This window comes from Plutella xylostella, chromosome 18 (genome assembly GCF_932276165.1).
Source record: "Plutella xylostella chromosome 18, ilPluXylo3.1, whole genome shotgun sequence".
NCBI lineage: Eukaryota > Metazoa > Arthropoda > Insecta > Lepidoptera > Plutellidae > Plutella > Plutella xylostella.
The window spans coordinates 54155-70563 of record NC_063998.1 but is presented as its reverse complement, the minus strand read 5'-3'; the positions used below and the strand labels follow the sequence as shown (position 1 = coordinate 70563).

Genomic DNA, 16409 nt, shown 5'->3' with positions numbered 1-16409 from the left:
TTTATAATTTTGGAAAATATGGAAGTTATCTAGGTAGCTTTGTTTGCTGTCTACATTACATGGAAATTCAAATATAACAGCTGTACCACTAGTCACGTGTGTAACAAGGGAAGCAAACAATAGCCCATTACAATAGAGTAGAGCCTGCGTTTTACACGCAAAGGCAATAACCGTTAGAATCAGTGATCGTAATGAAAAACAAAGAAATTATAATGATTGGTACTAGTAAGTTGCCTCTCTAATACAACACTTCCCCCTATACTATAAAATCTATAAATATTATTATGTATAGGTACTTTTATACAGCGGATAAGTGGACTTCGTTAAGTAATTTCATTTTAGTCATATTATCATAGGTGCATACAGCAGAATCAACATTGATGATGATTATAATTATATTACAATCTTAATAACATATAGCACGTGGCTGATGAAACATGTGAGTAACAGGCTAAGCCGCTATAATCCCATCGGAGTCAGAGTCACAAAGCAAATTGATTCAATGTGATCACCCGGTCCGTGTCAATGTTAACTAGAGTCGATGTGTGCGGCTACACACAGCCTACACACGACGTACTCAGCCTTACATCATTCAAGATGGCGTAACGGAAACGGAAATTGCCTCCAAAACGGACGTTTCCGCGACATTATGCTACGGTCTGCGCGGTTTTATCAAATTAGAATGTCGAGTTGATTTCTTTTGTCGTTATTGGAGTAAATAGTAAATAACATTAATATTTGTGTTTCTCATAACATTTTGCGCTGTACAGGTACTTCAATATTTTCGACACTGTAGAGGTAACTAACTAGGACTTCAGGTTTCTTGATGATAAAAATAATAATTCGAATTATTTACCATAAATGCACGTTGAAAGGCTGTGGAATAATAAAAGTTTGATACCCTAATGAATAACAATATCCTGTATACAATTTCCTCTGGTTCTATGGTAATGATCGGTGAGTACACGAGTACAACTGAAAGCAGCCCCCCGCCCCCGCCCCCGCAGCTCGCTCGGTTTGCATACCCATGTATGTACTAATCTGTTAGTTCATCCGGCCATTACTCCGACCCTTGCATTGTATAGAGTGGGACGTTACGGAATATAATAGTTCTATGAATGTAGATTAATAACATGTATGTCTTGGTAACGACCTCTTCGTGTGTGTCTCGTGAACTTTAAAAATAGGTAAGTATATGAACCTCTATTTTATGTTTTAGTTTTTTAATTTAAAAAGTACACTGTGAACTGCCGTTTACATAATTAGCATATTTAAATTCTGAGGGAAAGATTAGGATTGATACGTTATTTACCATGAGCATGCACCCTCTCTGTAGATTGCAAATTAATATCACAATAACTGTAAAGTACGATAGAATAACGAACAGACAAAACTTGTAATAAAAAAATGCAAAAATAATCTCAATGATATCTTTTGTCCAGCCTAGTGACGTCACGGACAGTTGCTTCTGTCAGCCATCATTCTACTGTACTTTACACGTACTTTATTTATTTATTTATTTAAACTGGAACACCAGCACCGACAACTAACAATAATTAATCAGTTTATAAAATTATAATTTCGTTGTAGAAGCCTATTAAAGGTGTACACAACATTCGTAAAATATCTATGACAAAATGTAGGTACTATGTAAATATCGCAGCATAAACTGTTATTTATTTAGTTTCTGCAATAATAAATTACAATGCTACGAAGCTACGGCGTAGCGCGTAGCACGCTACGATCACGCCGCTACGACGCGACGTAGCAGTCATTTGTAGCTTCCTGTTTTATTTACATTCAAGCTTTCGCCAGTGATCTTTGTTTTGAGATTAAACTATGTTATTTTTATTCATTGGTAATACAAATCAGATAATACATTCTCCGTTTTCAAAATATTGTAGCCTATGGCTATTAAATAGGTATGATCAATGTTTTTTTTAAATACAAAACAATCACGAAGTGCATCATTCTTTTATTCCAATATCCGTTGACAGATCCATTACAAACTAGTGTAGAAACGCAAAAATGTGAATACGAGTAGGCTTGCACCGCCCGCCAACGCCAGCGGCCTGAAAGCTTTCATTCCATAATGGACTCGCCCACTCACAATGGACTCGCCCACTCACAATGGACTCGCCCACTCACACCGCACGCGGCCGTCAGTCATGTACCGAGCCGTGTCAGTCAAACCACCAGCGCGACGCGTCACCGAGCCGTCACTAATTTAAACCTTAACACCGAGACCAACGGCACATTTCACGCTAACTTTTAATTGCATTTCCTGTTACAAAATTGAAGTTCCATTTCAATGGCTGATAGTTCACAAAGGTTATTGGAATATTATGTAATGGTGGACGTAAAATAATGACGATTGCATAATTTATGCGAAATCTTTCTATGAGTATGTCTCACCTGCGTCCATTATCGTGGTAATTATCAGCACTATATATTTATTACATTCACAGTGGAAACGCAATTATGAAAGTTGTTAAAGCTTTACCTTTAACCCCTGCCCGCACTACTATAAATTATAAAGTATAAACATGAAGACGGTAATCTGAGGCTCGGCGCGGTGGGACGCGGTTTCGTGTGTATTGTAATCCCGACATAATTGGAGTAATCCCGTGAGGCCGAACGGACGTAGCACACTTTACTAAAACCTATTATTAAACTTCAGCAATAGTATATCCGTTAGGCAATTGCCATAAACATTCATTTTGAAAGAAGGAGGCCTACACCTACACAGAATTTAAATAAAAATACTTTCACAATGGGCCACGAAATGGGCTTCTTTCTCAGTGAACGGTATACATTACCATAATATTGGTTTTCAGTAAAGAGCCATTATTCAAATATTCACTTTATACTGTAGCTTATAGGTTTACCCTGTTATCTCTGGGTTGTAATGACCCAATCACTCACCTACCGAGAAGTTCTTACCCAACATGAATCATTAAACAACTTTTTATCTCCATCAAAGAGCATAATTACTAATTGGCTTCATAAAGTTCAGCTGGAATTAGCGAGAAAATCCGACAACAGAATAAACAGAGAGCCCGGCCGACCCCGGCCCGGCCGCCGCCGCCGCACGCTTACTTGATCATAAAAATTCTTTTGTAAAATGAAATAAAATTTATTGAGTGCTTTGATCTTGATCGGATTACCTCCCGGAGGAGGGCGGGGGAGGGGGCGAGGGGAGCGGGAAGCGGGGGGGGGAGTTCTTGCGGGACCTTTACAAAAGAAACTTGGTGGAGCTGATTTGTTAAACATGCCCACAACGTTAAAATAGGAGAGTAAAATATTTAGGTAAGTTACATTTATTATTCTATCACTTTAGCTCACTTTAGAAGTTCAAGGGCACCTACCTACAAGGGATATAAAAGAAAGTCTTCAATTTATTATCGACATCATTACCAACCAAATTGAAAAAGTTAAAAAGCGGATGAGACAAATTGGCGACGGTCCCGGCGCGGGCAGATGACGACACCGGGCACATACTTGTATATTTTATTTTATCAAACATGTTATACTATGAAACATAGACAGCCTCTTTTAGAATAAGGCAAATAGGGTAATATTTATTTTAACTAAAGTTCCTCTCTTGGAGAGACAGGACTGGTAGAGAGCGGGTCCGCTACAGGACACTATAAGTTCCTGAAAGTAAAGATCAAGGGCTGTCAACTATAGTGTTTGCCCCCCTTTGTGTGCATACATCGCAGCGAGGTTTTGTCTGTTTAGGACGCGCCCCTGACCGCGGCTTGGCTGTATGAGGCGGGTCTCTACGCTACGAGGCAGCTGATTGCGTCGCTATCAACACGTTTACACCACGTATACCTTTGTACGTTGTTTGTAGACATTCAGAAACTCCCAATTAATTCATTAAATGTTAATAAATAAATAAATCATGACAAAGTACAACATTGTATTCAATGTACACAATATACATGACACTACACTTGGGGTGTTGATTCCCCACCGTCCCGGCTGTGTTCACAGGGTGTGTGTGGAGCGACAGACACCGCCTCCGTCCCGCAACTTCAAGCCTTTACTTACCTAATTAAACGTGTGTAAACGGTTAGAAGCATTCGAAATGTGGGTTTATAGAAGAATATTGAAGATATCATGGAGGGACAAAATAAAAAACGAAACGGTATTGCAGAGAATGAAAAAAGGGACCGAAGTGCTTAAAACCGTAAAAAGGAGAAAGTTGCAGTACCTGGGACATATTATGCGCAACAGTAAATACGGTTTATTGCAACTTCTCCTACAAAGGAAAATTCAAGGCCGTCGAAGACCCGGTCGAAAAAGAACATCATGGGTCCAAAATCTGAAAGACTGGTACAACACCGACACCACATCCTTGTTCCGAGCAGCAGTCTCGAAGGAAAGAATAAGCCAGATGATTGCCGACCTCCGATAGGAGATGGTACCCAAAGAAGAAGAAGAAGTACTATTTACTATGTTCTTGTCTGCCGGGGTACGAGTATTTGTGTCTGCACTTGCAAGTTTTATATTAGGTACTTATGTTCATTCCTATTTTCCTATTCTAGTAGTAAAATCGTGTTATTTAGTTAGGTGAGAATTGATTATAATTCAGTTATAGTTATAATAACCAGTGGCTGAAACCTTTGTAAATACACAAAGTTTACTTTACGCGCCTCTGCTGCTAATATTGACCGGCCTATTCAAACAGAACCTGGAACACGGCGCCTCTTAGTTTACCGGCGTCATAATTTAGTCATTAAGGTACATTTTTAATAAATTTTTATTTTAATCTCCCAAGTTATCGTCAATTTTTTTAGGTAGGTACTTATCTCATGTTAACACAACAGATCTGTATCTGACCATGATAGGTACTAACAATATTTAGGTACTCAAGTTAAGATCTAAAATTATGTGTAGCCCTGGTTTTATTTCGCATAACAACTTTAGTTAAAGTCGAATCTTTTAGGCACTACATATTCCTTAGACCGATTACTATACATATTGTACATACGGCATATAAAGTGCTCTCGTATATTATCCTCGCCCGCCTAGAACCATATGCAGAGCAAATACTCGGTGACTATCAATGTGGCTTCCGCAGAAACCGCAGCACAGTGGACCAAATGTTTCTCCTGAAACAAATTATGGAAAAACGATGGGAATACGCCCAAAGTGTCCACTGTCTCTTTGTTGACTTCGCCAAAGCCTATGATAGTATCGACCGAGAGACCCTCTACCACATACTAACATCTTACCAAGTACCGAAGAAGCTAGTAAGAATGATTAAGATAGCTACGGGAACATGTAGAATGCGGGTTAGAGCTGGAGGGGGGCTAACGGACGAGTTTGAAGTCGTGACCGGACTCAAGCAGGGTGACGCCCTTTCGCCTGTTCTGTTCAATCTAGCTCTCGAACACATCATCCGAAAAGTGCTACTGATTTATGGGGGAGTAGAGTTGAACGGAAAGCACAAAATTGTAGGGTATGCCGATGACCTTGCGATCCTTGGGCAAAGTGAACGAGAAGTGGTCAAAATGACGGAGAAACTGGAGGAAGAGGGGAAAGGTGTGGGTCTCAGAATGAGCCACGAGAAAACCGAATACCTTCACATGAAACGATATAAACACCGCTCAACAAAGCGAAAAGACCTTCACGTGAATGGTATAACTTACAGGGGTGTCGACAAGTTCAAATATCTCGGGTGCACAATTACAGACACAAACCGGAGGGAGGATGAAATCGACATCCGTATAGTTAACGCCCTAAGATGTACCGCAGCCCTTCACAAGGTGTTAGTGTCCAAGTTGTTAAGCAGAAGCACTAAAATCCGGATCTACAAAACTGTCATCAGGCCGATTTTAATGTATGGGTGCGAAACTTGGACGCTAACTTTAAAGGAGGAAAATAAGCTTCTAGTGGCGGAACGGAAGATATTGCGGAAGATTCTGGGGCCGACAATAGGATAAGATGGGGAATGGAGGCAGAGGTACAATCGGGAGATTGAAAATATAGTGTCCGAGCCCAACATCATCGGAGAAATAAAATCTTCCCGACTCCGCTGGCAAGGACATGTGGACTGTGGAGAGGATGGGAGAGGATCGAGCCGTAAGAAAAGCATATCTTGGTCAACCTTCTGGGCGTCGCCCGGTGGGGCGGCCGAGATACCGCTGGAAGGACGAAGTCGCCAAAGACCTGATAGAGCTTCAAGTGTCCGACTGGTCAGAATTGGCACAGAATAGAGAAGATTGGCGCACTTTAATGTCGGAGGCCAAGATCCACTTCGGGTCGCTGAGCCAGCGGAGTAAGTAAGTAAGTATTGTACATAAGTAGGTACTACAATTGAAAATGTATTGGACAAAGTGCTGGGTTCATAATGTATTTGAACTTTAACGCCGCCAGGTGGTGTATGTTTCTACCTTTCTATTTCCACCGACGGACCAGAGTGTAGGTACATGATATAAAATTAATGTCAATTTTAAATACTGGTTACGCCATCTATTGGCCACTAGTACGCAACAGCACTCAACACAAAATAATATTCCTAAGGGTGAATTCGTCCAAACATCACGTTACACGAGAATAACTATACCGGAATTAAAATTATACGCGAGTAAATATCTAGGATAAGTACATTTGCATTCTACCAAGTTATACCATGATTAAATTGAATGAACGAGGAACGAAACTGTAATGCAACTAAAATAAAAATAGCTGCGTTTCAAAGCATGCAATAGAAATGACATGCCAACTTAGTTTGAATGGATTATAAAAGTATGAAATTGTTTATGTTTTAATATTTTATTCGCTGTTGTTATTCTGAGACTTTGCCTTTTAACGTACTTTTGTTTATGTTTTGTTTATATTATGACGGTTTTCTAATCAGCTGATGTGCTGCCGCCATTACAAAATTACTCTCGGATAAGCTCGTTACACGGTCAATTTTGGCGGTATAACATTTTATTCTTGGGATAAGCTAGTTATCTTGGTTTTAGGTTTGGTAGAATGCAAAATCTGCTTACTCGCGAGTAACTGGTACTTTACTCGTGAGTAAAAAGTTACTCGACGTTGGCCGAATCCGCCCTAAATATATTAGCCCGTACTTAACCCGTTCTTTTCTAAGTATAACAGTAGGTGTTGCACCAGAATAGGCGAGTGGCTTCAGAGGAACCAGCGGCGATCGATGCGGACTGCCGAACAGAAATAGATACTACTAATTTAATCTCTTTGAATTCAACCATAAACAAATCAATTATATTTAAATATAAATCAATGATAGTTACTAAGTATGCAGGTAGTTGTTTAGGTGAATCTAAGTATTATGTATAAATTCAACCATCAGCATCTCTGCTTCATCGTTGACAAACTACATAACAATATATCATAGTTGGAAACTACGTATGTTGCCTGTGGGTTTAGGATCCCTGGTGCCCGGTATTGTTCCAGGTCCTTGCCTTGTTTACTCGATATGAATGTCAATATCATACGATTCAATTTCTATAACTTCCCGACACATATTAGTTCTCAACGAGCTCCGGGCCGAGCAATATCCACCGAGCAAATACAAATAAGTACTCATGAAACGAACCCGATACATATCTGTACCTAGTTGCAGCTTCAACGGGGGACAAGGATATATCAAAGTACATGGCATCAGACATATCTGAATGAATCTGAAACGGTTAACCAACAGTGGATTTTTCCATGAATGGTTCGTCAATACAAAGACAAGTGCTTCAATGTGATAGAATGTGTGTAAGATACACAAATTCGTGTATCCGTTCCAATTAGTGACTTTCATTGAGTGTGATAGCGGAGACAGAGTCTGGGCTGGGTCCTTCCCCTGGCGACACCAATAGCCATGCATTAGATCCTCTTGACAGCTGCGCTTCCAGTTAGTTGCCCTCACTGACGGGCTCAACAGCACTATACAGCATAGGTATTATGGTGATGATGAGAACTAAAAATATAAGCTTAACATTACATTATGCGTACCATGTTAAAAGATAGCAGAAAGCAGACACGCCCGAACTAATAATAACCGTAACTAGGAAAGTTTCCTTAAACTTGGAGCGAACCTAAGTTTCCATCTCACTGAACACTTGAAGGCGTAATTGCTCCGCGGCAAGAACTAGTGTTTATACCTCCCCCCTGCGCCCGCGGGGTGGGGGTACAGGGGGGGTGGTAAATAAATTGAAACTGTACTTATCTAGATTGCTGCAATACCCTTGCCGTGGCTCGAGGTGGCTCAGATACTGTACTACTCACTACTGCTATATCCTCAGATCCTCACCTACTAACGTAACATTGTTAACTTTTTCTGTTTATTAACTTCCAGAATCATTCAATTTTGTTTTCCATACGTCATCGCATTTTTTTAACTAAAATACCTACCTAGTTTAACGTACCTACAAAAAGTTTTAAAATAATCTATTATACCTATTTGCAAAAACATTAATAAAATTTAAGTTAATAATTGTAATAAAAAAGCATGTGGTAATTTTGCCCATAACTGAGGATTATCGTTTACGGCCATTATCCGACCAACCGATTAAGCAAACTATCACAGTATATCTATACAAAAGCTACGATTTATTCCATTGAGTTTCAATGTAATGTACGAGTACTTACCTACAATTCAATGTTACTAAATAAAAAAATCTTTGAAGAAAGAACAGCATAAAAATTTAGACATTCAATTTATTTTACGACAAAAAGTTCCCTAAAAAGCTCCAAATTGAAAATATTCAGCTTGTGATAAAGTATCTACTTATATTAAGAAAATTATGCCCTCCGCCCGGATTCAGGCTTGTGGGGCCTGCGGGGCGACACCTGCGTGTTTATGAGGAAAATCCGGAAAATCACATTTATTAGTAGACAATTTACCCAGTAGGCATGTTTTGAACATAATAATTATAATGAACAGTACCTAATAGAAGGACTGACGGTCGCTGGCCCTAAACATTAAAGCAGTTTATCTAAGTGAGTTATTTAATTTAAAAATGGAAAAATACGGTCGTGTCTGCTATTTCTAATCTATTTTCTAAAATACGGACTAAATATAATTTTGTCAAAGGATAAACTTAAATACAATGAAAATATGATTTCGTCGAAAAATTCTGAATCGGGCCGAAAGGCATTTTTATCACGAGCCTGCAGAGCGACGCCATGTTTATACGACGGAGAATGCGGACCGTGTTATTATTCCCATCGATTGCTACCTTCGCACATTCAGTTTATTTGCAACACCCGCCCCAGTTACATTTATTTATCGTGTAATTTACAGCGGTAAATATAACTTTACAGCCTCTTTAGATACCTTTGTAGCTAAGAACAATCGATTTCCCTGTTGATTTGTAATACCTACTAGAAATTTCCTGCAAACTTTGGTTTAAAATAATTCTCTAAGAATCCCCGTTCAGAAGTTTTTATTTGAAAAAGTTTAAACATATAAACTTTCGCGCTCATAACATTAAAGTAGGTACTTTACCCATCTTTAAAGGTGACGACTGTCTAGACATAGGGTTTCGAAATTGCGTAGGGAACCCATTTAACATGTTACACAGCCAGTAATTCGTGCAGTCAGTAGGTACGTAGTGTTACGGGGAAACCAGCGAACAACGAGCCAATTTTAGAACACAGCAGCGTTGCGTAACATGCTCGCTGGGAATGTTACATTACAGTTCGTAACGTTGGTCAGTACCCACCTTAAGGTAAGGCTTAATAATATAACGAATTGACCTGGCCCGTGTCTCCTTCGCAGACTGTTCGAGGAGAACGGGGAGCTGCTGGACATGTTCGCGAAGTTCCGCCAGTGCCGCACGCGGGAGGCGCAGGCCGCCAGTGCCGAGCTGGCGGAGCACGCCCACAGTGTCATGAGCACGCTGGACGAGGGCATCAAGACGCTGGACGACCTCGACTCCTTCTTCCACTTCATCCACCAGGTCGGCGCCAGCCACCGCCGCATCCCCGGCTTCAAGGTCGAATACTTCTGGGTGAGTGCCGAAACACTTTGTTAGAATCATTATTTTACCTGGAGTTCTGCTCAGTGAATAAAACCTACAGTGTGTGATCATAATATCTATAACGCACTTGTTAATTGGTAGACATCCCAAGGAGTGCTAGGTACATACAACACGCTATCTACATTATTATTATACTAATTTCTTATCCAACCGCTATAAGGTGGAAGGTATGTAAACTAAAATGTAACAGCTTTACAAAGATCCCACTGTAATTGATGTAAAACTGCCTGTTTACGTAAAATTCAGATAGCACTAGGTAATCTAGGCATCATCTGTAGTCTGTAGAACTAAAAATAAATGAAGACCTCATAATATTTTAAAAGCACGAAAGCTTTTAAAAGCCTCTACATAAACATTAAAAGCTACTTAGCGAGATACTGCAGCTAAAACCAACCTTAGTATCCATAAAAATCCATAAGTAGTTAGCAGATATATATATCTAGTAAGCACCTATATGAATACTCGTAGACCCCACTCGACAGACAGACTGATGGCACCTCGGTACTTGAATCCCATTCGCTTTTGCGCCTCGTTTCCGATTCCTCATTCGGCGTGAATGGCTCTCCGCCGGCGACTGAATGCTAATGACAGCTCGTCGCCGCTCCAGCGAGCATTGCCCGAGCCGCACTGTAGCCGCCCTGAGTTATCTATTGCTACAAACGTGTCTCATCTACCCAATGTAGGTGTAAATGTAGCTACAATATGTCATCAGTTTGCCAGTGGTTGATCTTGATGAAGGAAATTAATCAGTGAATGTACCTATATTATATTATATTTCTTATTTAATAATAATGCAGGTCATGGTAGTTATAAGTAGGTACTACAAGACTAGATAGTTCTGAGGCAGGGTTTTATGAAATCTGTATACCAAATGCTGCGCGACTCAAAAAAAAGATCACTATTATTGTAGTACCAGTAATATAAATTTTTGACAAAGATCAAATACATTTTGCTGACATCTCGAAGTTACAACTTGGTAGTTACTACGGCCACACGCGAAACTAACTGACTGACTTCTCACTCTGACCCACATGATACTTTACAGGCTACAGCTGCCCGTAGCGAGTTGCACGTTATTTCTGTTCCACTCTAAAACATTGTTGCACTACTACTTGTATTTTTAACGTAGCGACTGTAAAGAGAAGCCTTTGTTTTGTTCCGTGAATATATTTGCCTGCGAGCGCCTGAGTACATGCGTTCTGTGGAGCATAAAGAGAATCCCGCCGCTGCGTCGTTGCTCGCTCTCTAATACCAGGCACCTACTTGTCGGAGTCGGATTATCTTACTCTCTACATTTTGTTGTAGAAGCTTATGGTACAATATACACGGATAATATCCATATTGTCGAGATGTAGCGACCTACCTTAACAAGGTTGTCTGGTAGAGATTGCTATGCCTGCCCTTTGTACTGTTTTATTTAGGTATAGGTTTTTGTATATTTTAGTTTTTGGTGCAATCAAAGTGTAGTTATTGTAGTGTATTAACGGGTCATTGTTGTGGTTTCAGAAAATCGAGGCTCCGTTCCTGGCGGCGGTGGAGGCGACGCTCGGCGACCGCTACACGCCCAACGTGGAGAGCATCTACAAGATCACCATCAAGTTCATCCTGCAGACGCTGGTGGAGGGCTACGAGCAGGCGCCGCCCGCCGCCGCCGCCACGTAGAGCCGTGACGTCACGCGGGCGAGCCGTGGCGTCTCGCGGGATCCAGGCAGGAGCCGCCAGCACGTCCACCGTATGACGCGTGCTGGCGTGTGATGACGTCACACGGCTCCACTGAGAGCTTCGCGCAAGCTCTCGCGCTGTGAAGCTCGTGTCAATTCAACAACCAATTAATTTGAAAAGTGAAAGAATAGACTTTTATAATGTATTTACATATTACGTATTATGTAAAATAAGTACTTGAGTAAGAATTATTATGAATGTTTAGCGAGTACGACTTACTTATTTTGTAAAACTGTATTTCGTGCCGACACAAATGTTCCGTGTTCGAAACTTGATGTTCTGTTTGAGTATGTCAATAATTTATTACGCGACGTTAGTTAAATTATCAAAATTCTGAGATTTAAAGTTTTGAGGTGTACTATAAAATTATACTTAATTGTCGCTTGATAGGTACCTATACGTGGTATTTTAGTTTTAAGGGATAACTTAGTTAGTCATTGTGTAATATTGTGGTACCTACGTTGTTGTCCGGGGTGCGGCCGTCAGCGCACCTCCCTCACTCTTGCTACTCGTAGAGCTGTCCCTACCTGTGAGGCCCCCTCGACCCCCCGACCCCCGCGTCCCCCGCGCCCCCGCTGCTCCGGCACGGGCTCGCTCAAGCGCCGCCTGTCGCCTGCAGCGGCTCCAAGTCAACAATTCAATCATTCTGTAAATTGTTTGCCGGTTGCGTGAGCTTGATTTTACATCTCAGGTGATTCAGAATATTTTTCCAAGTCTAGAAATGAAACAACGCCGGTAAACGTGCAATATTATCTAATTCACATTGTATAATCGCATTTAACAATACAACATTAGTTTTTTAACCGTGCTGTTGTAACCTACTTTATGGGGTAACGTTACGAGTATTTAGTCATATTTCATCGCGGAGTCTGTAGCGTAAAGCGCAACCTATAATTTATATTCATGGAGCTATCGCAAGTAAATTAGAAAACCCTTTTATACTCCGGCACAAATGCCTACCTACTACAGTATACTGAACTGAAGTTGAAGCGACGACCCTCGCGCGGATAATCCCCGCCGACACAGAACTCGCATTCCGAGCGACTCCCGTCCACCCTGAGTAGGTGCAGGGCTGCCGACTCACCGACAGACCATGACTTCTCCTCACTGTTGGAACAGGGTAATCTAATACCGAAAATAGTATGTCGCTGAGGCAGATAATTCGTTATAATTTAGTACGGAAAAAAACATGAAACCAAAAAACAGTGTTTCAAATGGCACAATGTTACAAAAAGTTATACCTACTATCTCGCACAAATTTACACAATCTCGCACAAATTTGTATAACATGCACAATGTCAATGGGTACAGCGGCAGGCTCTCACACATTTCTAACTTTATGGGGGCGTCCCCGATGGGCCCTCGGGGACGCTTACTCTATGTAAAGTATTAGCAGATTTTTAACATATTTTATTTTGCTGCATATTGTTTTTGTATTGATTATGATGGCAGACGTGACCCGTGTAGGCTTACACGTGCGAGTGTGCAGGCGTGCAGGTGTGTAGGTCAGTGTGCAGGCGTGCAGCTTGCTCGCGTGCCGGTGTGCAAGTCTCAGTGTGTGTATGTCGGGCGGGTGTCTCACTCAGCCTAACTCACATTGTCACATCTCCTGACTGTCTGAGTATCCAATATAATTATGCAAACTAGGTGTTTATACGTGATGAAAAATATAGTAGTACTTCTCAATCATAATTTTAAAATATTCATAGGTACGTTAATAAAGCGCAAATTCGTATTTTTTTGTATTGAGTGTTGGTAATTTTGATTGTGAAGTTTATCTCGGGCTGGTCCCATTATTAATGTCGTTGTTTATTATAGTATTCACTACTGATTGTTTTATTTATTTAAATTTAAGTCATAAGGTTTAGTTAAGAAGTTTCTTGCGTCTTCCTAAATTTTCATTTGTACCTATGCAAGTTCTAAAACCGTTTTTGTTGAGTTTCTAGAGTGTTTATAAAACTAATAAAGATTTTATTGTGTTTTCATACCAGTCACTAGTGTTACTGTAAACAGATAATATATATTACTAGACATATTTTTGTGGAATGTATTTCGAAGGTGTTCGTACAACGTAGTCGACTATCACTGACTAAGCTGAACCAAAACTTATTAGTAAGTAAGTACTTTTATATCCGTGCAATATTATAGGTACCTACTATTTATATAGGTCTTTTACTGAAACTTTTTTTTAACAATTTTTCATCATTATCATCAGCCACAAGTTGAATTGATTGTTGTCGGTAGATGATTGTGGAGTGTACGAGATACTTTGATAGTATGTAGAATCCTACGTACCCTACTTAGTTGTACCTTATACCATGTTATAATAACCCAGTGTTCTCAATCTTATAATTTTCGAAAAAAAAAACTGTGCTGACACTAGACTACTAGAGAGTGCTTCCGAACCACACGGGGGTTTGGGATTTCCGAATCAATCAAATATAGTTAGTTCAAGTACTTATTTGTATTATGCCATCTGTGGTTTTTATACAATAAAATTTAAAAGTTTCAAGCGTATATTTTTTTACTTCGTATTTCAAAAACATTCCTCATCGAAGTGCCGATGATTCACATTCGCGGTTATTTACAGACTACTCCCAAATACATTAACGCTAGAAGTAACCTCTTTTTAAATTTACACACCGAGATACGTACTCACTCCACAGTCCACACCATGAATTGAGTAGAAAGTGAGATATTTGCCTATAAGTACTAACATCTGATTGATTTATCTTACTACTGTTTATAAGGTAGACGAAAGAAGTTTGATGTAAACTAAAATGGAATTAGAAAACCTTCAATTAAAACTTTTATTTTGTATGAAAAAAATATGGGAGCACTCTTTTAAAGGCGATTTCAAAATATAAGTATGTATCATGTACCTACCTGAAACCTATTTTTAATTCATACGTGTACTTAAAATTAATTAAATAGAAGCTGATGGATGTGTGTAAAATAGCATAATAAATAATTAATTAGCTAATATACTTGATAAGATTGGTGTAAAGTGTTATTTTTGTTTCGAATAAAGATTATTTAAAATTGTAAATAGATTGTTTTTGTACCATAGCATAGGCTAGGCTGTAATAGCGCCCCAGCAGAACATTCCCTCACTTCAGCAATGTGAGGCTAATTGTGTTCCGGAAGCAGGTCGCTATCGAACTCAGATCACATATTTTCACCACGATAACATCTTGAATGACTGTTCCTCAAGCCGCAGAGCTCCTTATGGCACATACATTTATGAACCAAAATAGAATAAATAAATATATATTAGCGACGTCGCGGGGAAGGCTGACGTGCGAGTGCCATAATTCGTAAAAGGACACATAAATTATCATACAATCGAACTTCGTCATAATAACTACATAACGCCTCTAGCGCGGCTAGTGAGGGGATACAACGCGATATTCCAATATTATTTTCATCTTTTTATCTTTTACTGTTTATTATACTTCTGTATTAAGTATAAGTTATTCCTATCTATAACTTTATACAAAATGAAAAAAATATTCTAGTTGTCATCTTTTCACTTAAGATAGCACATTTATAATAAATGTATTAGATAACTTCAGAGGTAGGTTAACGGTAATAAAATATTTAATAAATTAAGGCTATGAGAATTTCGTTTCAGGTGAATAATTTAGAAGGTCAATAGAACTGAAAGTTGAAATTGAGTTACCAAACTAATTTATAAACTTCCTGTTTATGTTTGCCCAAAATATTTCAAAGAAAATGTCGGACAAAATTTATAATTTTAATAAGATGCTAAAGGGGCACGGATATTTCGCAGACGAAGGTAAGAAGAAATAATTAAGTAAGTATATGCAATAAAGAAACACAATATGTGGTGGAAAGAGAATTTGTACCTACTTAAGCATAATAATTATCCTATTTCAAATTATTAAAACAATATCTAGAGACATAATAACAAGATGCATCCTGTTTCGCTATAAGTATTATGTAGTTTTATCTATTGCTTCTTGAATAGCTTAGTCTCAGACGGCTTTCGGATCCGGGATTAATTATATACTAAGTATACACTCACGGGCAATGAAAAGGTTCCACTGAGAAAAGCACCAAATTACCTCTAAGCGGAAAAGGCTAGCTTAATGCCGTCTTCTGCAACATTGGAGTACAATTAACAGAGCATCAGGATATTAACAACTAAAATCGGTAATATTTTGTTTAAATTTGAAATTAAATCTTTGAAAAAATTGGGTTCGTTTGCTGTCGGCATTTTGTGAGTGGAACTTTTTCATTGCCCGGCAGTGTATCTAGCTTATATTTAACTTTTAGCAGCCTAACCATATCGACACAAATAATACACTACGGAGGTAGTAGTCGACGGTGAAATGACACCACACTTGCCTCCACCGCCGCCGTGTTTCCTCGCATTCATATTATTAGTTTCTATTTATGGATTAGGACCTAGGTGCGGACCTCGGACGTATGCAGATTGATCGATGAATCGATGCTATAAGGGCTCCTGCACACGATGCCGCCGCCGCGCCGTCGCCGCGCCGACGCCGCGCATTCACACTGTAGATACGAGTCGCGCGAAGCCCGCCACCGCGCCGCCGCCGCGCCGCCGCCGCGCCGCCACCGCGCGCGTTGCCCTCTCATCCTGTCGTTGCATTCATTCCATTACCGGCCGCGGCAAGCACGTTCTTATGC

At 39.8% G+C, this 16409-nt stretch overlaps 1 protein-coding gene across 2 annotated transcripts in view; it reads left to right on the top strand.

Annotated features, from left to right (window-relative positions):
- The window catches only part of LOC105385168 (neuroglobin), a 48295-nt gene extending 33514 nt beyond the window's left edge, over positions 1-14781 (top strand). For both annotated transcript variants that reach the window (XM_048627234.1, XM_048627233.1), the window contains exons 3-4: positions 9749-9980; positions 11517-14781. In XM_048627234.1, the coding sequence (XP_048483191.1) occupies positions 9749-9980; positions 11517-11672 (388 nt within the window). In that variant the 3' untranslated portion in view covers positions 11673-14781. The remainder of the gene's footprint in view (positions 1-9748; positions 9981-11516) is intronic.
- Positions 14782-16409: the final 1628 nt, after the last annotated feature.